This window comes from Bufo gargarizans, chromosome 6 (genome assembly GCF_014858855.1).
Source record: "Bufo gargarizans isolate SCDJY-AF-19 chromosome 6, ASM1485885v1, whole genome shotgun sequence".
Taxonomy (NCBI): Eukaryota; Metazoa; Chordata; class Amphibia; order Anura; family Bufonidae; genus Bufo; species Bufo gargarizans.
In genome coordinates, this window is record NC_058085.1 from 118291166 (window position 1) to 118316799 (window position 25634).

The 25634-nt window shown below is 45.8% G+C and overlaps 1 protein-coding gene across 2 annotated transcripts in view; it reads right to left on the reverse strand.

Annotated features, from left to right (window-relative positions):
- The window catches only part of STAC2 (SH3 and cysteine rich domain 2), a 135224-nt gene that overhangs the window by 50888 nt on the left and 58702 nt on the right, over window positions 1–25634 (reverse strand). Inside the window, exon 1 of one of the 2 annotated variants that reach the window (XM_044300100.1) lies at window positions 14195–14792. The exons of the other annotated variant lie outside the window; for it this stretch is intronic. Within the exon in view, the coding sequence (XP_044156035.1) occupies window positions 14195–14287 (93 nt within the window). The 5' untranslated portion in view covers window positions 14288–14792. Of the gene's footprint in view, window positions 1–14194; window positions 14793–25634 lie in introns of those variants that run through there. 2 annotated transcript variants of the gene reach the window in all.

Consider the following 25634-nt stretch of genomic DNA (forward strand, 5'->3'; position numbering starts at 1 on the left):
GAAGCACTATTAAAAATGAAAGGTTGCAAAGGTGAAGGTTAGAAGTGTAACTTGAAGCTCCTAGATCCCAATGCAAACTCTATAAATGCTCCTCAAATTATCATACATAATTAATAGCACTGCTCTCCTCATATGGCGCAGTGAGAACCCTAGACAACCTAGTTAAAGTGGTTGTCCAGAATTAGAGATGCATGGCTGTCACACCTTTCCATGAGTTGTGTCTGGTATTGGAGCTCAGCCCTATTCAGTCTGGGTGTCAAACTATGGATCTGTACAACACAGATCTGTCATATGGCCAAGTCCATAAGCCAGGGTCAGTGTCAGACTGCGGTGCCAAGAGCCCACCAGTTAGATTCATTCTGGGGGCCTATTGTACAGCTACATGTAAATACCACCTGCTCACACAGTGGCAGGCAACAGCAAAATGCTCAAGATTATGGGTGTCAATGAGGTGGCTTGCCGGGGCTCCGGAGTGCCAGAAATGTGATGCCGGAAGCTCAACCTGGCGTTTAGGGACGTTGGTGTGAGCTGCTTCTTCCTCAATATAATAGGCCGATGGATGCATGTGCCGGTGAATTTCTTGTCCTCTGACTTCCCCTGCTGTTCCCCTGTGGTATTGAAGATTCCTTTGGCTCTGGATTCGTATTGTGACTACGTTTTATGATTTCAGTTTTTTTCAGTTTTTTTGGTATTGTATCGATCTCCTGGTTCTGACACTGACCCTGGTTTTGGCGTGTTTGGTTTTCCTGTTTGCCTCTGACGTTTTTGTGCTTCACTGTCCGACTGGCATTTGACCCTTTACCGTACGACTATTCTATTAGAGTTTGTTTGTTGTTCCCTGTTTATGTGTTGCCCTCACACTTATTCCAGCATAGCTTCTGCCACCCAGTTGTTGGGTCACTGTCTAGGGTGACCATGCAAGTGGGTAGGGATAGTAGGTCCTGGCAGTTTTAGGGCTGCACTATCCCTTTTTGTGTATGACGGTAGTCGCCTATTCCTGATAAATAGTTCATTTTCGCAATTTAGCAAATAATATACTTTTGTAGGCAAGAGGGAATATGTAGCACTGAACTGAGATGATGCTGACTATATGAAATAGAACATAATTGGGACAAACTGGTGTTGGATCAACTGACGGATGGAGAAATATCAAGTGTTGACATTGTCCCTTCAATAAAATCTAAAAGTTGGTAAAGATGGGTTGGTCACCATGTTCAAAGGGATATAGAAAAAGAGATAGTTCACTAGCATATTCTCCCGTAGAAAATGTTTATTTACGCCTCAACATAAGTCACCATGTATTAACCCATAAAAGGGCTCTTTTCCAACTGACCCTTGTGTCTGTTGATGTGTGGCGACTCTCTTTTTCTGTATGAGTGGGAACTAGGCTGTTCAACAGTTGCTTTCTGGAATTTTTACTTGGTTGTTGGTGCTGACCATATTGGTCCTCTTTGTATGTAAGGAGTATATCAAAGAACTACACCTATGGCTTTCTTTTTTGCACTGAAAGAATGTATCCACCACAAATATTAAAGTTCTCAAATTGTTGGATTACATTTTTACACTTTGAATAAGAGTATTTGTGTGGATCACAATGTTGGGTTGTGTAAAAGAAAGATGCCTCATTTGGTTGATATTACTAAAGGATGTATATAATTTCTTATAGTGTATCTGAAAATCTTAATGGTCTGTTACATATTAGACAATCATAACTTGAATCCCGCACTGATCATCATTTTTAAGGTTCAGAGACATAAATCACCTCTTTACAAGCATCACTTCAAATTCACAGTTGGGAACCTATTCTTAAAGTGAATATCTTGCATTGTTTGTAGAAAAGGGGCAACTAAATTGTTAAGAGGTGGGAAATATGTCAGTTTTAAATGGTCCCTGTACTTTAAGTAAACTTTGTATAAATAAATAGTCTAGGCGAATATAAGAATCTTTGTAATGTCTGCCTTTTTTTCCACTTATCAGCTCTCCACTATTTTGCATTGGTTGCAGAAAAAGGAAAACTAAATTATTAAGAAGTGGAAAACATCTCTGCTTTGAATGGTCCCTGTACTTTAAGTAAACTTTGTATAAATAAATAGTCTAGGCCAGTGGTGCCCAACCATTTTTCGTCTGAGGGCCGCACTAGACTTGGTATAAATTTTGCGGGCCAGAACCAGGTAGCTTTGCCAGAAAGAAATGCAAACACTGTGAGGGAGCACGTGTGAGCATTACTACTGTGAGGAGGGCACATATCTGGCATAACTACTGTGAGGGGGCACATATCTGGGCATAACTACTGTGAGGGGGCACATATCAGGGCATAACTACTGTGAGGAGGGCACATATCAGGGCATAACTACTGTGAGGAGGGCACATATCAGGGCATAACTACTGTGAAGAGGGCACATATCTGGGCATAACTACTGTGAGGGGGCATGTGTGAGCATTACATCTGTGAAGAGGGCACATATTTTGGCATTATTACTGTGAGGGGGCACATATCTGGCCATAACTACTGTGAGGGGGCACATATCAGGGTATAACTACTGTGAGGGGGCACATATCAGGGTATAACTACTGTGAGGAGGGCACATATCAGGGCATAACTACTGTGAGGGGGCACGAGTGAGCATTACTACTGTGAAGAGGGCACATATCTTGGCATTATTACTGTGAGGGGACACATATCTGGGCATAACTACTGTGAGGGGGCATGTGTGAGCATTACGTCTGTGAAGAGAGCACATATCAGGGCATTATTACTGTGAGGGGGCACATATCTGGGCATAACTACTGTGAGGGGGCATGTGTGAGCATTACTACTGTGAAGAGGGTACATATCTTGGCATTATTACTGTGAGGGGGCATGTGATGTATACATGTGTGTAATGTATGTAGTGCAGTATGTGATGATCACACACTGGACTACATATAATACACACATGTATACATCACATACTGCGCTGTCACCTTCTTCTGCAGGTCTACCTTGATGTCTGGTCTTTAGGCTTCAGTCAGATCCTCCACCACCATGCTTGCGCCGTGTACCTGACACCACCAGGAGCTGGCCCTTCCTCCTTTCATCTCCCGCCGGCTTCTCTTACAGCAGGGCGCTCTATCGCTCCAGTGCCCGCCCAATCTTACGAATCAGGGGCGTAGCTAGAAATGACTGGGCTCCATAGCAAAAAAAATTATGGGCCCCCCTCCCGGATCTCCCACCCCCACATACCTATCGGACCTCCCACCCCTTCCAGAGCTCCCACCCCAACATCCCCACACCCCTCCCTAGATCCCCACTCAATGTCATCCACAGATCCCCTCTCAGTGTCATCCACAGATCCCCCCTCAGTATCATCCACAGATCCCCCCCTCAGTGTCATCCACAGATCCCCCCCCTCAGTGTCATCCACAGATCCCCCCCTCAGTGTCATCCACAGATCCCCCCCCTCAGTGTCATCCACAGATCCCCCCCCTCAGTGTCATCCACAGATCCCCCCCCCTCAGTGTCATCCACAGATCACCCCTCAGTGTCATCCACAAATCCCCCCCTCAGTGTCATCCACAGATCCCCCACTCAGTGTCATCCACAGATCCCCCCCCCCTCAGTGTTATCCACAGATCCCCCCCTCAGTGTCATCCACAGATCCCCCCTCAGTGTCATCCACAGATCCCCCTCTCAGTGTCATCCACAGATCGCCCCTCAGTGTCATCCACAGATCCCCCCCTCAGTGTCATCCACAGATCCCCCTCAGTGTCATCCACAGATCACCCCTCAGTGTCATCCACAAATCCCCCCTCAGTGTCATCCACAGATCCCCCCCTCAGTGTCATCCACAGATCCCCCCAGTGTCATCCACAGATAACCACCCTCAGTGTCATCCACAGATATCCCCCCTCAATGTCGTCCACAGATAACCCTCCTCAGTGTCATCCACAGATAACCCCCCCTCAGTGTCATCCACAGATTCCCCCCCCCCGCTGTCACCTTCTTCTGCAGGTCTACCTTGATGTCTGGTCTTTAGGCTTCAGTCAGATCCTCCACCACCATGCTTGCGCCGTGTACCTGACACCACCAGGAGCTGGCCCTTCCTCCTTTCATCTCCCGCCGGCTTCTCCTACAGCAGGGCGCTCTATCGCTCCAGTGCCCGCCCAATCTTACGAATCAGGGGCGTAGCTAGAAATGACTGGGCTCCATAGCAAAAAAAATTATGGGCCCCCCTCCCGGATCTCCCACCCCCACATACCTATCGGACCTCCCACCCCTTCCAGAGCTCCCACCCCAACATCCCCACACCCCTCCCTAGATCCCCACTCAATGTCATCCACAGATCCCCTCTCAGTGTCATCCACAGATCCCCCCTCAGTATCATCCACAGATCCCCCCCTCAGTGTCATCCACAGATCCCCCCCCTCAGTGTCATCCACAGATCCCCCCCTCAGTGTCATCCACAGATCCCCCCCCTCAGTGTCATCCACAGATCCCCCCCCTCAGTGTCATCCACAGATCCCCCCCCTCAGTGTCATCCACAGATCACCCCTCAGTGTCATCCACAAATCCCCCCCTCAGTGTCATCCACAGATCCCCCACTCAGTGTCATCCACAGATCCCCCCCCTCAGTGTTATCCACAGATCCCCCCCTCAGTGTCATCCACAGATCCCCCCTCAGTGTCATCCACAGATCCCCCTCTCAGTGTCATCCACAGATCGCCCCTCAGTGTCATCCACAGATCCCCCCCTCAGTGTCATCCACAGATCCCCCTCAGTGTCATCCACAGATCACCCCTCAGTGTCATCCACAGATCCCCCCTCAGTGTCATCCACAGATCCCCCCCTCAGTGTCATCCACAGATCCCCCCCAGTGTCATCCACAGATAACCACCCTCAGTGTCATCCACAGATATCCCCCCTCAATGTCGTCCACAGATAACCCTCCTCAGTGTCATCCACAGATAACCCCCCCTCAGTGTCATCCACAGATTCCCCCCCCCGCTGTCACCTTCTTCTGCAGGTCTACCTTGATGTCTGGTCTTTAGGCTTCAGTCAGATCCTCCACCACCATGCTTGCGCCGTGTACCTGACACCACCAGGAGCTGGCCCTTCCTCCTTTCATCTCCCGCCGGCTTCTCCTACAGCAGGGCGCTCTATCGCTCCAGTGCCCGCCCAATCTTACGAATCAGGGGCGTAGCTAGAAATGACTGGGCTCCATAGCAAAAAAAATTATGGGCCCCCCTCCCGGATCTCCCACCCCCACATACCTATCGGACCTCCCACCCCTTCCAGAGCTCCCACCCCAACATCCCCACACCCCTCCCTAGATCCCCACTCAATGTCATCCACAGATCCCCTCTCAGTGTCATCCAAAGATCCCCCCTCAGTGTCATCCACAGATCCCCCCCTCAGTGTCATCCACAGATCCCCCCCTCAGTGTCATCCACAGATCCCCCCCCCTCAGTGTCATCCACAGATCCCCCCCCTCAGTGTCATCCACAGATCCCCCCCTCAGTGTCATCCACAGATCCCCCCCTCAGTGTCATCCACAGATCCCCCCCCCCTCAGTGTCATCCACAGATCCCCCCCCCTCAGTGTCATCCACAGATCCCCCCCTCAGTGTCATCCACAGATCCCCCCCTCAGTGTCATCCACAAATCCCCCCCTCAGTGTCATCCACAGATCCCCCCTCAGTGTCATCCACAGATCCCCCCCCTCAGTGTCATCCACAGATCCCCCCCTCAGTGTCATCCACAGATCCCCCCTCAGTGTCATCCACAGATCCCCCCCTCAGTGTCATCCACAGATCCCCCCCTCAGTGTCATCCACAGATCCCCCCCCTCAGTGTCATCCACAGATCCCCCCCCTCAGTGTCATCCACAGATCCCCCCCTCAGTGTCATCCACAGATCCCCCCCTCAGTGTCATCCACAGATCCCCCCCTCAGTGTCATCCACAGATCCCCCCCTCAGTGTCATCCACAGATCCCCCCCTCAGTGTCATCCACAGATCCCCCCTCAGTGTCATCCACAGATTCCCCCCTCAGTGTCATCCACAGATCCCCCTCTCAGTGTCATCCACAGATCGCCCCCTCAGTGTCATCCACAGATCCCCCCTCAGTGTCATCCACAGATCCCCCCTCAGTGTCATCCACAGATCCCCCCTCAGTGTCATCCAAAGATCCCCCCTCAGTGTCATCCACAGATCCCCCCCTCAGTGTCATCCACAGATCCCCTCCTCAGTGTCATCCACAGATCCCCCCCCTCAGTGTCATCCACAGATCACCCCCCTCAGTGTCATCCACAAATCCCCCCCTCAGTGTCATCCACAAATCCCCCCCTCAGTGTCATCCACAGATCCCCCCCTCAGTGTCATCCACAGATCCCCCCCTCAGTGTCATCCACAGATCCCCCCCTCAGTGTCATCCACAGATCCCCCCCCCAGTGTCATCCACAGATAACCACCCTCAGTGTCATCCACAGATATCCCCCCTCAATGTCATCCACAGATAACCCTCCTCAGTGTCATCCACAGATTCCCCCCCTCAGTATCATCCACAGATCCCCCCTCAGTGTCATCCACAGATTCCCCCCCCCCAGTGTCATCCACAGATAACCCCCCCTCAGTGTCATCCACAGATATCCTCCCCTCAGTGTCATCCACAGATACACCCCCCATGGTCATCCACAGATACACCCCCCTCAGTGTCATCCACAGATACACCCCCCTCAGTGTCATCCACAGATATCCCCCCCGTGTCATCCACAGATATCCCCCCCGTGTCATCCACAGATATCCCCCCTCAATGTCATCCATAGATAACCCCCCCTCAGTGTCATCCACAGATTCCCCCCCTCAGTATCATCCACAGATCCCCCCTCAGTGTCATCCACAGATTCCCCCCCAGTGTCATCCACAGATAACCCCCCCTCAGTGTCATCCATAGATATCCCCCCCTCAGTGTCATCCACAGATATCCCCCCCCCCCTCAGTGTCATCCACAGATATCCCCCACTCACCCAGAGCCGCATCTTAGCTAATTTATTCACTGCACTTGCCTTGCCTCTGTGAAATTGAAGAGAAGCGCCGTAGTCTTGCACAGACGCACTGGCAGAGGCCAGGAAGACGGTGCATGCGCACTTCAATGCCTCTGCCAGTGCGCCTGTGCGAGATTACAGCGCTTCTCTTCAATTTCACAGAGGCAAGTGCAGTGAATAAATTAGCTAGGATGCGGGGCTGCGCAGGGAGATTGCAGGCACAGGCAGCATCGCTTTGCTGCCTGTGCCGTTCGCAGCGCTCCCTGCGCTGATAAAGTCCGGTCACTGCACAGGCTGCATGACACGGCTTCGCGGGCCGTAGGTTGGGCATCACTGGTCTAGGCGAATATAAGAAACTTTATAGTGTATACCTTTTTCTCCACTTATGAGCTCTCCCCCATTCCTTTCGTAAACTAACATTCTCTCTGAATTCTTTTTGATAAATAAATCTTGAGAGAGATGGACTGACAACTCACTGAAGGAACAGATTACAAGCTCCCATGGAAGTCTAAGGGGAGGGGATGGGAGGAGAAGTAAGCTGCAGAGTGAGAAACAAGCAGCAAGACATAGAGGCTTCTGCAGCTGTTTATGAGTCTTTTCTGTCTCCCCAAGAGCTTTATTTTATATCACCACTGTTTAGCACTTCTCTGTAATGTTTTATATGGTACTGCTGTTGTTTCTGAATAAGTGAAAGAGATAAGGGAGCAGGATCTTCTGATTTCTCCCTGTGCATTCTATTGGAGACATCATAGCAGCTAGTCTCCATCATCTCAGGGAAAGCTGAGAATCAGAGACAGAGCCTGAAGAGGGGAAACTGCTAAAATGCCAGATACAAGTCGTATATTAGCCAGCTATAGTGCTATTCCTCATGACAGCTTAATCTGAAAAATTACCTGAAAGACATGTACACTGTCCAATTATGATGGGAGTGAAAGTAAAAATTAGCTTCCTGTATAGATACTAAAATCAAAAATAATAATAAATCTTTATTAAAGTCCTCGGATAAAATCTATTGGTAGGCGATTGTCCTTGTATCAGAGGCTCACGCCCCACAATGTTGCAATCCCAGTCTGTCTTAAAGGGATATCTAACAGGGTACAGCGGACTGTATGTCTACGTCCGTTGACAGTGTGGAGGCGTGATTAACGGGGCAACCGGGGATAAATAGGAATATAGATATAGATCAAGGGGAGTGACATTCTTATCACTCCTGCTATTATTTCATATCCCCGGACCCCAAATGTTTGACCACCATATGGGTCTGGATGTACTTGTGACTGCTGACTGAACCTAGTCTAAGCAGTCACAATGTCAATCCGCTATGATTATTAGTCAAAGTGCATCTTTAGTTTGTATGAGTAAAGGTCTTTTATAAGATCTAATGCACACAACGCGTTTTACTGGTAATCACCAGATCATCAGGAGCCACAGAAAAGCGACCCTAAGTATCACTTGGCCAGACTGATACACTGTGTTAAAATGGATACACAGAGTATCAGATACTGAAAAATCCCATGGTAGGAGGCGCAGTGCTCCCTGTTTGCTGGGAGATGGCACCGCTGGTAATTATTGCTTGCCACTTGAAAAAGGCCCGTGAGTAAGCGCATGGCGAAACGATCGTCGGTTGGCACGCTCCAGGCTGGGTCAATGACTTTGATTTTGTGATTTTTGTTAGCAGCATTTCACTTAGGCTATGCAGAGGTATATCACTGCCCTTCACATATTAGTGTTGAGCGGTGAATTGCATTATATGGACGCATGTTTGCCACATTGAGCCTTATGTGTTTATGCTGCTATTTGTTACTATACTAGTCCTTTGATGTCTGGAGCTCATTATAATTGTCACACTCCAGTTTTTCTTGTCTGCTGCTTTATGTATTTTAGAATGAATTATGCTGTATTATTATGAGTGGATTTTCCGATAAAGTATTTACGTCTATAATATTTCTTTGCGTGGTAGCTTTTATAGCATAATAGGAGTTCCACTTGAAAAAGCACAAAACGCAACCTCTACTGATGATCCGGTACAAAAATGGAGCACAATGATTTGCATTCAGGCTGTCCCTACTGGTAGCGAGGGACTGCACGTCCGACTCTGGTGTGGCCATGGCACGCGCTGCAGCTTGAGTCTATATATGCAGGGTACCACCCTTAGACGAGAAGCAGGCCTATCACGCCTGGGGGCCGGGCAAAAAGGGGCGGAGTTGTGGGGCATGTTCCATCCGTGTGCAGACCTGAGCATTAATGATAGGTTCGCTAGATTATTGTCTATTTGGGAACCAGAAGGACATAAATGGGGCTATGAGATTTGCATTAAAACGCGCATGATGAAGATTTATGATGTAAATAAAGGGTCACAAAATGAAATATGACACATAACTATGATCATAATGCACAGAGGCGCTGTTAGGATGGTGCTGTATATTGCCCCATAATCATAAGAAATAGTAGATAGTATGTAAGGGCATATGACTGTGATGGATGTGTGAGGCAAAAAAATGACTACCCACATCATTTATTCAATGAAGCAGGTAAAGGAAATCTGGTCATTCAGACCTGTTGGTTTAACAGTCCCTAGTCTGAAGATCCAGCCCGCTTCTTTTTTCAGAACAAGTCTATCAATATTCCCCCGAGGGGAGCGTTTGATTGTTTCAATACCCTGAAATCTTAGAGCTTTTGGATTGGCATTGTGAAGTTGTTTCACATGTTGGGCAACTGGGGTGTCATTATCATTTCTGACATCTACCAGATGTTCGCCAATGCGCCTTCTGAATTCACGAGTGGTTTTGCCCACATATTGAATTCCACAGGTGCATGTTATCAAATAAAACAATCCAGAGGTCTTACAATTCATAAAGCATCAAACATCATAAATTTGGCCTGTGTTGGTGCATGTGAATTGCTTTCCTGGTAAAACTAACTCACATGCTATGCAGGAACCACATCTGTATGTCCCTGTGACATTACTTCTAAACCAGGTAGTGGGCCTAGGAGTTTGAAAGAAACTGTGGACCAGGCGGTCATGAAGATTATGTCCACGGCAGTATGTTATGGCGGGGGCATTGCCCACCTGTGTGCCAATGTCCGGGTCCGAACTCAAAATGTCCCAGAGTATTGAGGACCTGTCTCGCCTATTTCTACTTAAGGCATGTTGATGGGAGCCTTGGATCTCATGGAGCACTTTAGGTGGATAGCCTCAACTCCAAAATCTATCCTGAAGATCCCGTGCAGCTGTATGATATTTGTCGAGTGAGCTGCAGATCCGTCGTATTCTGAGGTATTGTCCTGGAGGAATACCTCGTTTTAGCGGCTGAGGGTGCCAGCTATTCCGATGCAACAGCGTGGTGGTCGCTGTGGGTTTGCAAAAAACATTGTTGACTATATCTCAGTTTTGTCCCCCGGTTATCCTTAAATCCAAAAAGGTATTCTCATCCCTGTGGATTTCGGCCGTAAACAATAAGCCAAGATCATTGGAATTAAGTGCACTAATAAATTCAAAGAACTGATGTTCAGTGCCTTGCCACAGGATGAGCACATCATCTATGAAGCGGAGCCATAGTATGATGTGTTGAGGCCAATTGGAGATATTCTCCCTGAAAACCACATTCCGTTCCCACCAGACCAGGTAGAGATTGGCGAAACTTGAGGCACAGGGGCTCCCCATTGCCCCTCCCCTGAGCTGGTGGTAGATTTTTCTGTCAAAAAGGAAGATGTTTTTGGTGAGGATGAAATGTAGGAGATCCAACACGAAATTATTGTGCGGATGTAGATGTTCGCCTCTTTCCTGTAGGAATTGTATCACTTTTTCGCAGCCCTCTTTTTAGGGAATGCTGCTGTACAAAGCCTCTAGAATCGATCTGGACGCCATCAGGTTTCTTCAGGACATCCATCGAGTCTCTAGTGTCTGATGGTAATGCACACTCAAAAGGTCTCAAGATGGTGTCCACATAAACCTCAAAATGGTGAATAAGGCTGCCCGTGCCTGAGACAATAGGCCTCCCCTTTAGAGGGGATAGGCCCTTATGAACTTTTGGCAAACAGTAAAAGCAAGCTGTTTGGGGGTATGTAGGTAAGAGAAAGTTGTATTCTGTATTATTTATTAGCTGCTGTTGTTGAGGCCCGTCCAGTATAGTTTTTAATTCCCTTCTAAATAAAACAGTTGGATTGGTGTCCAAAACGTTGTAGCATTCACCATCCTCCAATATCCTAAGGCACATCTCCTTATATTGGGCAACATCCATGATAACAATGTTGCCCCCCTAATCCAAGGGCTTAATCACAATGGAATCATCCATTTCCAATGCGACTAAGCCCCTAATCTCCTCAGTTTCAAGATTATTTTTGCCCATCGTTTTGAGGGCTATCTTGGCTAATTGGTCCGTTACCACCTTGAGTGAAAGTAACAATAATAACCTAAAGCAAATGGGGCAACAAAGCAATAAATATTTTAATATCATAAATATATTTTCCAGTGGTGATGGGTAAGTAGTTCTGCTATTAACTGTTACTGCTGCTTTGTATTATTATTGTGATTTTATTTCCATAGGAAATATCTTGTAGTGTGTATGATAATGGAAATTATGAAAATATCTATATTGTAATAGTTATTAAGTGTAAATGGGGTTGTCTCTTTATAAACCTATTTTCCAATATTACTGGTTAGGACCCTCTTCTATTCATTAGAATGTAGAGTCGCTACAAAGATCATGTCTTATTCTGGAAGACCCATCGTGTCCATGCTTTGCACAGACAGTCCTTTGATTTCAATTCCTGTGGTGTTGCTGTAGTGGAATTAGATACTTGTCAAGTTTTCCTACAAAATACAGTTGATCACTAGGGATGTCTGTAAGGTCATATCCTTATTGTCGAAGAACCCTTCTAGCAAAAATGGATTGCCCATTACTTAGGGTTACTACCACTTTAAACAGGGTTCTCCAGGAATAACCTGTTTTTATCAAGTGCCCGCAGCCTGATTTTCTAAACAGAAGATTCATACCTACCTGCTCCTTGTCGCTCAATTACCTCTTGCTGCCTTCGTCTTCTGGTCCCCGCACTGCTTACATCTGGTGGTGCATGGGCACTGTCCCATGCTCTGCTGCAGCCAATGACTGGCTTCAGTGGTGACATACTGCTTTTGGCTACATCATTGCTGAAGCTAGATATTGGCAGCAGCGGATCATGTGGTCATGTTGATGCACCGCCGGATGTAACCACTGCAGGAACCGGAACACAGTGGAGGCAGTGTGGAGGACCAGAGCCACGCGGAGCAGGTAAATATAAATCTTTTGTTTAGAAAGGCAGGCTGTGGGCACTTGCTAAAAACTGATTATTTCCTTTGAGGCCATGTTCATATCAGAGTTTGCAGTTTCTTTTGTTCTTCTCTATTATAAGAGCAGACATGAAAATAGTAGAAGTGTCAGACTTGGCAAATAACGGAAATGAATGGAACTAAACAGATCCCATTGACTGCAGTGGAGTCCATTCATTTTTTCGTTCAGGTGCACCCCTTTTTAGGGGAAAAAAAGTCTGCTTTTTGGTGGAATCTGCAACGGAAGCCCCGAACAGAGCTTCCAACGCTGCTGTGAACAAGCCCTTAGTAAATATTTAGCCCATACTAAAACTTTTGTGACAGTTTGTTCCATTTGTTACCACATATAAGGTACATGAGTAAAGCGTGTTTAATGAAATTGAATCTTCAGTGAGAAAAATAGTATTAACTGAAACTGAAGATACAATTAGGACAAGGGTATTCTGGTTATTTCAATTTATTATTATTAATTATTAGATCGGTGTGGGTCCAAACACTGGTCTCCCTAAATGAAAGGAGCAGCAGGTCGAGCATGTGAATCGCTGGTCCAGTCATGTCTATGGGATGGAGCACAGAGATGAATGGAGCACCAGTGCAAACACGTGACCTACCGCTGTGTTCATTTAGGGGATAACCATAATACCCCTTTAATGCCAATTCTAAAAGCATGTGAAAAACTGGTCCATGGACTAGTACAATGCAGAGTAGAGATCAGAAGTTGTCTCCACTCTTAGGGCACTTACACTATGTCTTCTAAGATTTATTTTATCAGTTTATGACAGACAATATTACAATGCAAAGTCCGAAAATCTGCTATTCTGACATCTGATGTCATCTCTGATTATTGTACAGATGTGGGTAGCAGAAGAAAGGTAGTGCAAGTGCTGGTGACGTCTGGTGAGACTGGAATTTATCACTGATGGATAGCGACCAAGAAAAATTTGGGTGTGATGGAGGCTGGTAATGTGTAAACTAATGAAGACGCAATCCATCCTGTAAGCTGAGAAATGTTTCTTCTTTCTGCTCAAATCACTGCACCAACTACACTATACTTCAATATGAAATTAGAACTGGGGATGGATGCTGGCATATACATGAAATGGTGTAATGTTTCTAGATTTAAAGCATCAATTTTCCAATGTTGGAAAGCTTAGTAAATGCAGATGCCGATGACAGATAATAATATACTGACAGTGCAGAAGATAGGTATGATTATGGCAAGCATAAGGTTAAATCAGCCACATTGCGTCAATGGACTCGGGGGCATCATAAAAGCTATATTTCGATGAGGTAGTAAGACAAGGCAACTTTGCACACAATGGAGACATACATAACTGGATTACGACAGGAGACATCATTAGATATGCATACTGAGCTGGCTGTAATTCACTCTATCAGAGATGATGTGCAATGAATGTAGTTGGCAAATGGATAAAGTAGGTCAAAAAGCTGCCTAAGTGGCTCTCTTGGAGATGGTAAAGTAACCAGTACAAATGATATAAGACACAGAGACAAAGTGTTCCAGGTATATCACAATATGGGGGAATGAGCAAGATCATCATGATTCCAATCAAGCCAGACGACAGATACATTGCAGATCAGAGATTATAGGAATACTAATAATACATAAGTGGGATTACGGAGGCTGCCCCGCTAATCCTTCCTGAGAGCCCATTTCAGAATAACATCTTTACATTGATTGACTGTAATACTGGTTTAAATCCTCACAATAGAAGACATGAGCATCTAGGACATTTTTATCATATGAGTGTGCATTGGAGTGAGCAGTAAGAAAGTTCTAGGATATAGATGGCATGTGAAAGTGCTTTTGGATGATTGGTGAATGAAGGTGTCTTTTCAAGGATACCTTGCTCTCTGGCAGTCCACACCCTCCGCTGGTGCTGGTCACCGGTAGCCTTGGCTCTGAATTCTGTGGGTCGATTTCTGTGATTTCCGTCATGTTCTCCGGTGAGGTTCCCACAGTACTTTGTGAGGAAATTATTCAGTTTGAGTTGCTACTGTGCTCTAGATGGTTGTAGAAGCGACGTTGTAGTAGATGTCACCTGCTGTGCTATATAGTATAGTACGTCTTCTCTCTCGCCTGTTCATGGGCTCCTTGTCATATTGGGTTTGGCTGCCACTTCTGATCTTGTAGTTGTCCCACAATACAGTGTTACAGCTCAGCGAATGTACCTGCTTCTTTGTACGTAATTCTCTTGGGATCTCGCTCTATCAGAGATGTTCACGTCCCAGGGGCTCTTGAGGCGTAGTAGATCCTAACCACACTCCTGTGTTCTCCGTTTGATGCACCTTGTTCCACAGAGCGGTGACACTCACTAGATTGCAGCACGAACTTGATGGACAGCAGCAGTCTCTTGGACTTGTCTGGAGGCGTCGGTGTTACAATTGCACAGTGGCCAGGGAAAGCTGCAGTCTTTGTTTTCTAATCCCTGGCACTATACTCTTTATTCTTCCTCCACTGCAATCTCTTTCTCCCTCCCTCCCTCCCCTGCTCTGCCCCCTCTCTGCTGCAGACTATATCTCTCCTCTGCTCTCAGTGCTGCAGTCTGTCTATCCCATGCTCTGCTGCAGAGCTCCCCTCTTTCTATCCTCTGTCTCTTCTAATTGACGGATGAAATTCTTCTCTCCTGGTGCACTATTGCAATTTCTCCTTTTTGGCTGCCACTCTGCTCCTCAGTCATTCAGTTACTCTTTGTGCTTACATACCCCTGATCTGTCTTTGCAATATATTTCTATCTCCCCTGGTCTCATTGTCTTTCCACTCCCCATAACCCTAGCGCTGGTCGTCTTTTAGCACCACCCATGGCACCCTCCTCTGCCTTTCATATGTTAATTCTTCACCACACCTTTGATTCTGATTGGGTCCAAATTGAAGGCAGTGTATTATACCAGTGCAATAAATGTGGCCGGGTGAACCGTGCTTGAATTTCACATAATAAAGTATCAGATAATGTAAAATAGTCATGTCCAGGCAGATATAGAGTGACTGTAGGCTATATGGTGTTTCTTCATATGTCCTCGTTGTAAGACTTCCAGGAACCTAAACCCTAAATCCAGCCATATATATATCAGGTCTTTCCAGGCAGATCAGGACTTGCCAATAGTAGAGTATCTGTAAGATCTCATTGAGCATCTATTCTTGGAAGATGATTCATAATGTATGCAATATATTCAATGTTCCCATAGTTTTACGCTGTAAGATGTAGCACTGGTGATCCCTCAAGTCTCCAGATATATAAACTGTTCGGATTTACCAGTTCATAAGTAAGCTGATCTGCCATTCTGCAGTCTGGGAAAGCTGGGTAACAACCTCTGCGGGGCAGTGATGGGGGAATATTAGTTATATAAAATACACACAATGTCGCCCTGATACGTTATGTGAATCTATCATACGGCAGTTGTACAGCATTGTCACCCAGCTTTTCCTAGACCCTGAAAGGCAAGTTGGTCCAGTTATATAAAGGCATTTATCACTACATAACTAGGTACATTTAGAATTCAGCAATCGGGGAAAACTGAGTAACAACCTCTGCAGAGATATAATGGCGGCCATACTATTCTGTATGCACTACATCCATATAAAATATTGGGACAACCACGAGTATATATGTAGTTTGCTCTCTAGCATACATCACATGCTACCTAGCTTTTCAAAGCTGCTGAAAGGCCAACCTGCACTATTAAACAGTGAAGGGAGGGTGAGGCAGATTAGCTATTCACTTGTATGTACAATGGCTGGTACCATTGCTACTGTGTATATACTACAGCTGGTACTATGGCTGATACTATGCATATACTACAGTTTGCACTGTTGGTACTATGGCTGGTACTATATACTGTATGTATTATGGCTAGTACTATAAATCTACTGCACTTAGTACTATTGGTGCTATAACTGGTGCTGTTACCAAATCTATTTTGTACTATTAATAACTGCAAGATTCCTTCCAACAACATGTTGTGTAGACAAAAATTATCCAGAGTAAACTCAGTCCCCTCCTTCTAAACTTCCTGACAAGCATTGGCGATGGGGGAGACATGGCTGCAGCCTGAGAGAACACTGCACTACTTTTCTATTTTATTTTCCATGGTCTGCAATTGTGATATCGAACAAGACAAGAACAAGAAAAATAAGGAGATTATATTAGGTTTTGTTGACTGTTCTTTATTTATTTATTTTTGCTTCGAGTCTATGTTTAGTATTCCTTAAAATCTCTGTTCTTTCTTAGCTCAGTTACCCAAGTGGCCGGGCTTATCTGTGATTGTCAGATATCTATGTACTGTAAACACATTTATATGGGGAAGGCTGTCAGCTGATAAGACCACCCAGATTCCCTTTAAGATTGCATTGTTCCTCTAGTTCTGTAAGCTCAATATATTCCCCAAAGAGACACCATATTTGTAGAACATTTCCCGTTAAAACCAACAAATCAATCCTTAAACAGATTTTCTCATTTAAAAAAAATATGACTTATCCACAGGATAGATGATAACTGTATGAATTCTAGTGTCCAACTCACAAAAAGGGTTAAAGTGGCTTATAGTGTTTTTAAGAGACAGATATGCAAAATCACCCATAGGTACTTTTGTTGTAGTTTGTGTTCCATAACCTGAGTTCTATATTTCCATGGGACTACCATCCTAGTTTGCTCTGCCCTCTCCCTTGTACATAATTATGTCAAACAAGGACCTTTGTGCTGTAATCCAAGGAAAATAATAGACTTTACTGATCTACATATGTGATTCCAACAATGCCAGTAGTCCTCAGTGCTGTGCTGCAGGCCCAGTCTCATATTCATGTAAACCCTGGCAGCAGAAGCCTTCAGCATCCTGCACGTCAATCCCAAGAGACTCACTAATGATGTCAATAGTGACACAGTTGGGATGTAATTTATTACACCAAGGAGACTAATTCTCCAACCACCTATTTCAATCAAAGCCAATTCCAATTATAGTAGAGGATCTCATTAAAATTATTTCATTTGAAATCTTCATATGATTAATGAATTCCCAACATTTTGCATCATATTTGTTCTGGAATAATGAGAACATTCTTTGAAATGTTATAGATACGCAAAAAGAAACAGATTAGATAGATAGATAGACAGACAGACATGAGGAAGTAAGAGATACATTATATGGACAAAAGTATTGGTTCCTCCTTTGCAGCTAAAAACAGCCCCCACTCTTCCAGGAAGGCTTTTTACAAGACAGGGGCGTCGCTAAAGGCTCATGGGCCCTGGTGCAAAAATTTAGCTTAGGTCCCACTTCCCTCAGTACTTTGTGGCAAGAATGCACCTAACCTTTCTGCTGCTTGATCCAAGACATGCTTGGAAAACATTACATACAGCGCTACAAAACATACAGGGTCATACAGCGCCACATATGTGTAACACCCCAGAGTTGTGTTACTGCATGCCTCTACCCCGCTACTATCTTCTAAGAGCCTTTAAACTATCATCTGATATCATTTACATTATGTCCTCCACAGATGCGCATACAAAGCTATGTTAAAAGTAATTGTTCATGTAATTAGCCTGGTTACCAGTAGGTGGCAGCAACTCATTGGCAGGTACAAGTCGCCTGATACACAATGTTGCCTGATACGTTATGTGAATATATCATACGGCAGCTGTACAGCATTGTCACCCAGCTTTTCCTAGACCCTGAAAGGCAAGTTGGTCCAGTTATATAAAGTGTATCTGAGCTGGAGTGGTTTATTCCAGCTTAACTCCCCCTCTGTGGAGAAGTGGGCTGGACCCACATCCTGCAGTATGGGTGGAGAAGAAAGTTATAAAGTGTGCCAGCAACCCCTGTTAGGGGAATGCTGTGTGATTGTGTCCAGGAGAACCCCTTCTTAGGGAAGACAGCAAGGACATAGTCTCGGCTGAGACATGTCCATATATATCCCAGCTAGAGCACCTTCAGCTCTGCTGGGTGAAGAAGCAGAAACTACAGACAAACTCCAGAGTTCCAGGAAGAAAGCATCCCCTGAGAATCCATTTGTGAGATAAGTCCAGAGTCCTAGGGGAAGCCTATTTCTCCTCAGCTAGTCTGTCCCCACACAGCAGACGCTACAGATAAGTGCAGAACCTAATCCTGCCACAGTTACAGAGCTATCAAGCAGACGTTTTACCCTGCAAGCTCCACATTTGAAGCAGAAGCACTCATTCCTGCCAAACATTGCCAAAACCTGCTGGGACCAAGAGACCAAAGCTGTATACTGTTAGGATGCAAGTTATTTTAAGTAAAGCAAGGTTTGAACCTCATCTAAAGGTCTGGACATAGTTTATTCTGCAACGTTCCTCTATTACTCCTACTATCACTACACTCAAATTTATTGCAAGTGAGCCAGGAGCCAGGAGTCCGGCCGTACCCAGGTAGGAGACACTGTGGCACAACTACCACCAAACTATAGAGACATTATAGGTCATTACACCACTCTGGCATTTCTAGTCTGAGACGTGGGAAGGGCTCTGGGATAGTACCCTGCGCACGCTGCAATTGGCGTCACGACAAATACAGAATATTATCCACCCATACCTGGCCACTGCATATGTCTTACATTTAGTGACATCTCCTCTGATGTAGACATTCTCTTTCCTCATCTTCTCCATTCAGACCAGAAGGCCATGATGATTTATTTCACCCATCTCTCCTCTCTGTAGAGTTTGACAAACAGACGTATTAGTTTTCTACTTTTCCACCATCCTCCAACCTTCTGAACACCCCATTCCACCCCCATACTATGCATGCAGTGCTCCCCAAAACTAAACTTCGGAAACAGTACCACACAGATAGTGCCGCCTTCAATAATTATTGACACATAATGCCCTAAGAAATACCTGCAACCAGCAAATAGTGTCACTAATAATGTAAACCTAATGTCTGCCAAAAATAATTGTGCAAAGCTGATACTGTGCCAGTGTGCCCCTCACAGTAAAAGTGCTCCCGCAAAGTCCCACCAACAGAAATATTTATCCGTTCATAGTGTCCCCAAAAATAATAATAATGCCCCCATTGTGCCCATACTAGTAATCATGTTACCCAAAGTCTCCCAGTAGTAATTATTCTCCTTATAATGTGTGCCAGTAGAAAAATGCCTCCTAATATGTGCCATTACAAAAGTACCCACGTATAATGTGTGCCAGTGCAAAAAAACTCCCCTTAAAATGTGCACCACTACAAAAAAAAACATATAATGTGCGCCAGTGCAAACCCCCCCCCCCCTATAATGTGCACCAGTACAACAAATACACCCCTTATAATGTGCACCAGTACAAAAAATACACCCCTTATAATGTGTACCAGTACAAAAAATACCCCCTTATAATATGAGCCAATACAAAATACACCCCTTTACATATCCCCACCCTCTTACACTTTAGATCAGACCCCTATATCAGACCTCAAATCAGACCCCCATATCACACCTCAGATCAGACCACCATATCACACCTCAGATCAGAGTCCCTTTTGACCTCCATGTCAGACCCCCATTTCAGACCTCAGATCAGACCCTCCTTAGACTTCCATGTCAGAACCTCATATTAGACCCCCTTTAGACCTCCATGTCAGACCCCCATATCAGACCTCAGATCAGACCCCCTTTAGACCTCCTTGTCAGACCCCCATTTCAGACTTCAGATCAGACCCAAAATAAATAAATTGACTTATTTCTCCTGCTTCACCGCTACTCTCCAAGTCTGGCATCCTCTCCTGCAGTTGCGCTCCCTGATCTTCTCTGGGCCCATGCTGCACTGTCACCTGACCTGGTCTTAGAGCATGCACTACATCCTGAAGTTGCATGCAGTCAGGATAGTGTAACGCGGACCTGAGACCTGGAGAAGACCACAGAAGGTGGTATTTGCTTTATAAGACACGCTGCATCATATAAAGGTAAAAATCTAGTAATTGGCAATGCGCCCTATGGGACCCCTGGATTAGGGGCCTGGTCGCAACCAGATTTTGCAGTGTGGCTGTGGTACTTTTTTGCCCATTCAGCCTGAAGAGCATTTGTGAGGTCAGAGACTGATGTTGGATGAGAGGTCCTGGCTCACAATCTCCATTCTAGTTCATCCCAAAGGTGTTCAGTGGGGTTGAGGTCAGGACTCTGTGTGTCCAGTCAAGTTCTTCATCACCAAACTCAACCAACCATGTGTTTATGGACCTTGATTTATGCACTGGAGCACATGTAATACCTTGCAGGTGCATTAACACCTTTTACACCTCTCCACTATCTCCTATGGTTGATTCAATGTCATCCCCTTTATTTATTTCCAGGTCCTGCACATTGTTTACTTGTATTTTTGCCTGGTTTACCAGCAGATTGCAGCATCAATGGCAAAGTTATTTAGCCTAGAATGGAGCCCTTATTTTCATTCTAGCTCTCTCTAGAGAGGGAGGAGTTTTAGTTAGTGAAAGTGAGTCTAGAGTACCTCCTCCTAGCTCTGCTGGATCAGGAGGCCCAAGCAAAGAGCCTCAAAAACCTGGAGTAAAAGTTCCCTGTACAAAGACAGACCAGACTACAGAAAGGGAAGTACAGCAGAGAGGAAAGGATTCCTATTTAAGCCTGTTAGCCCAGCAGCGCCAAAGAGCAACAGATGTAGCAAAGCCGAGTGTGTTTGCCTGCCAATTTTAATGCCAAAGCCTGCTGGTAACCAAGACAAAGCTTGTAAATCGTTTGGAAGAAAGTTTATTTAAGTAAAGCTGCTGTTCAACGTTATACAAAGTCTGGACTCCATTTCTTTCTCAATCCCTTCCATCAACTACCCCTTGATTTGCTTCGCGCGACCACGCCTGGGATTCCAGTGTATCCAGGTAGGAGCACCGTGATAAGTCCAACAATATTAGGGAAATTTAGGCCACACTATACCACTCTGACATTCCTACACCTGGGTACCACCATATCACTAAAAGGGGCCCTGTGCCCTTGTTGCTTCATTGCAACTGGCGTCACGACAAACACTTATAACATCTTAATCCCAACCAAGGGATCCCATGGACGTTAACCTCCATGTGCTGCAAAAAGTGGCATCACGGACAGGTTCCGGACAAGGTCAATCTGTGTGCCCATGAACTGTATAGCCTATTCGATTTACAAAACTATCTTTCAAAATGACTTTAATGCGTTTATTGCGGAGCGGCAAGCGCAAAACCATGCGCGCCGGCATCCAAAGGGTTAATCTGCCATTTTTACAAGTACTGGCGCAGCTTCTTCGTGCCCAAACAGAGCGGAAAAATCAGGGAACTCCCCCAGCTAAAGCAGGAAATTCTAGCCCTGCCCACCAGGAGCAATGTTACTGTGTGAAGAGAGGAAGTGGAAGCTCCTCCTATGAAGCCCCTCCTTAATTTCCTGTCTGTACCAGCGCTAGATGTCGCCCCCCCCCCGGCAGCCGGACTGGGGAGGCCTTGTGTAGGGAGACGAGGAGCCTGCGGCAAAGTCAGCGCCTGAAGATATTTTTGTATCCCAGGTACAGCGACCCCCGCCAGGGAATCCGAGAGCATTCCCCGTGCCAGCTGGCACGGCAGAGGCAGTTGGAGTCTCTACTCCGCTACCCAGAGAACATGGCTCTTTTAAGGGATTTGACCCCATGGTCCCCAGAGAACATGGCTCTTTTAAGGGATTTGACCCCATGGTCCCCAAAGAAATCACCCCCCATGAAGCAAACATGTGGCAATATCGGAACGCCATAGAGGACCGGGCCGTCAGAGTCCGAGACCGGCCTCAGCCCAGAGACCCGATCTTTAAAAGAAGGACTGGGTACGTGTTCTGGTTCTTGGTCGAACAAGTGTCCAAGATAGCGAGACCAGAAGGGAACTGTATGTGAATAGGCACTCTGTAAAGCGGCCTTACCTACCGCAAGCTTGCCACAGCCTTTACAAGGAGGACACCGTCGAGTTTACCCCCATGCAGTCCCTCCAGGGCCCATTCGCGGTGGCGGTCATCTGTCTTGCAAAACCCATGGTACCACTGACCGCACCCGAAGAATGGCCAGATGAACCAACTGCAACAGGCAGAGTGTGCTGCTTACAGGAGTCAGCAGATGGCATACTCCGCTTCAGAAAGCGACCCCATCCAGAGCTGGAGCCGCTCACACCTGGACTACCTGCGCCGCCAACACCTCCTCCTCAACAAGTGTGTGTGGCTATCGTCAACTGCCAACTGCCGTGGAAGATGGAGGCAGCGATAAGGAGGGCAGCACAGGATTCACCCTCGAGAGATGAGGACTGCAGCCGGAAATTTTGGATCCTTTTGGCCTAGTAGGAGCATCCGCCCCTGTTTTTGGCCCTCAACCGGATGGCCATGTGAGTCAGGAATCCCCCCAGTTATCATCTACCTCTCAGTTGCGCTCAACAGCGCCAATTTTCCCTTTTTCCCCCTTTTTTAGGTTATTTGGGAGCCCCTTTGCCTAAAGGTTCTCATAGCCTGTGCTGCTATTTCATTGCTACCCATGTGGATTATAAATGACTTTGTGAATTAAATCTATTACCTCATTTGGATTACAATTAATTATTTCCCATGGATGACAAAATACTTTGTTGCAGTTTTGTTCCCGTCAGGTGCACTTTACCTTCAAGCACAGAAGATATGGACTCCAATGTGATTTTATTGTGTTATTTCACTATTCTATTGCATTAAAAATGTGCCTTATTTTGATTTGCACTAACCTTTTAAGTTTTCAGCAATGATTCAAGTATATTGTAATTATGCAGTTAACCAGATAGTCAGCACTTTATTGCTTAGCTTATTATGGACTGCCTCTGAGGATGTTAAAATACTAATGGTTCTTATTCTCACCTTGTGTTATATAGCCTATCACTACACACAGAGGGAAGCAAGGTAAAGGTCACAAGCAGATCTAACACCGTGAAGGGTAACCCGCTGCTATTATGTGTATGGAGCGATAGAGTACCTCATACTCCTAATTGTTATATGTTTCAGGACCTTGTGCTTAGCCAAGGTTATTTATGTCCTAAGGCTTTGTGCACCGCCTTAAGGAAAATTGTGTGTAGCTACCTGTTGAGTCATCAAGGTGACAAAGTGTAAAGCATTATAAGACCTTGGTGCTAGGAAGGGAATACAGGATGAAGCCACCCTTCTATTTGCGGGCGTATCATGCCATGTGGCGGGATTATATTACATACAATTCAATAATCCGCAGCACTCGCCGGTAAATGATGAAAATAGTGGTGATTTATTCACTCAAGCAGCCAGTATACAGAGACGTTTCGACCTCAGTTGGTCTTTATCAAGCCCAACTGAGATCGAAACGTCGCTGTATACTGGCTGCTTGAGTGAATAAATCACCACTATTTTCATCATTTACCGGCGAGTGCTGCGGATTATTGAATTGTCTGGATGAGTTGGGACCCCCAGCCAGGATCCCTATCTGCGCGCACCACTTAGCTTGTAAGCCATTTCCTGGTCAGTACCCAAATGAGTGGGATGAGTAGTGCTGCCAACCCCTGAATTTTCTACATTCGGGATTATAGTACATGACACTGCACGCTCCATATACGACTATGGCCAAGTCAATAAGTATTAAGCGCTTTGTGCAGTAAAGTTGCACTTAATAAAGTGAAGTACATTTATTTAGTTGGTTTGCTGCGAGAGGGAGAACCATTGAAAGACACCCTACTCATCCAGGAGCCTGAAGGTAGCCGTCTTCTATGTTAGTCTAGGTATGTCTATATGTCCTTGCACCACGTTGTATTTTTTTCCAGGTACCCTGAGAGCACACTTATATTTATGAGCACAAGCCGAGGGCGGTTTGGTTCTTCAGTGCAAGGGAATATAACCCACCAGAGGTGCATTGCCACCTTTTACACCTCTCCACTATCTCCTATGGTTGATTCAATGTCATAACCTTTTATTTATTTGGTGACTGTTAACATGTAATGTGCCTGGTTTACCAGCAGATGGCGGCATCAATGGCAGAGATATTTTGCCTGTAATGGAGCCCTTCTTTCCATTCTAGCCCTCTGTAGAGAGGGAGACGTTTTAGTTAGTGAAAGTCAGCCTAGAGTACCCCCTTCTAGGGGAAGGCTGTGCTCCAGCCAGCAGAGCACCGTCAGCTCTGCTGGAACAGGAGGCCAAAGCAAAGGGCCTCAAAAACCAGGAGTAAGAGTTTGCCTGCCAAAGTATGCTGGTAACCAATACAAAGCTTGTAAATCGTTTGGAAGAAAGTCTATTCAAGTGCAGCTTCTGTTTAAGGTTATACAAATTCTGGACTCCATTTCTTTCTCCATCCCTTCCATCAACTACCTATTAAATTGCTTTGCATAACCTCTTCCTGGCGCTAGAGTTCGACACATCGCGGATCGGGTTGACAGATTACTGGGAGGGGCTGGAGAAGAATCCAGCGGTCATGGTCCATATCGGAACCAATGACAAAGTTAGAGGTAGGTGCAGAGTCCTTAAAAATTATTTCAGGGATTTAGGTCAAAAGCTTAGGGCAAGGACCTCAAAGGTAGTATTTTCCGAAATACTGCCTGTACCACGAGCCACACAAGAAAGGCAGTGGGAGATTAGGGAGATTCACAAGTGGCTCAAGAACTGGTGTAGAAAGGAGGGGGTTGGGTTCCTGGAGAACTGGGCCGACTTCTCTATCGGCTATAGGCTCTATCGTAGGGACGGGCTGCACCTCAATGGGGAAGGGGCAGCTGTGCTTGGGAGAAAGATGGCTAGAAGGTTGGAGGATTGTTAAAACTAGGGACTGGGGGGGAGGGAAATTACACTATAGGAGGGGAAGATAGGGCAGATAGAGACCGGGGGCAAGGTAGTGAGACTGGGGGAGGAATGGAAGGAGGGACTAGAACAGTTCAGAAGGAAAGGTGTAGGGTAAAAAATATACATAAACCTCTCAAATGTATGTATACTAATGCCAGAAGCCTGACTAATAAAACTGGGGAGCTGGAGTTGGTGATGTGTGAGGAGGACTATGACATAGTGGGAATAACTGAGACATGGCTGGATGCTATCTATGACTGGGCAGTTAATGTACAGGGTTACAGTCTGTTTAGAAAGGATCGTCAAAACCGCAGAGGGGGGGGGTTTGCCTTTATGTAAAGTCATGTCTAAAGCCCACACTCCGGGAAAATATAAGTGAGGGACATGAACATGTGGAGTCACTGTGGGTAGAGATACATGGAGCTAAAAACAACAATAAATTACTAATAGGAGTTTACTATAAACCACCTAATATACCAGAGTCCACAGAAAATCTACTACTAAACGAGATAGATGAGGCGGCAAATCATGAGGTGGTTATTATGGGGGACTT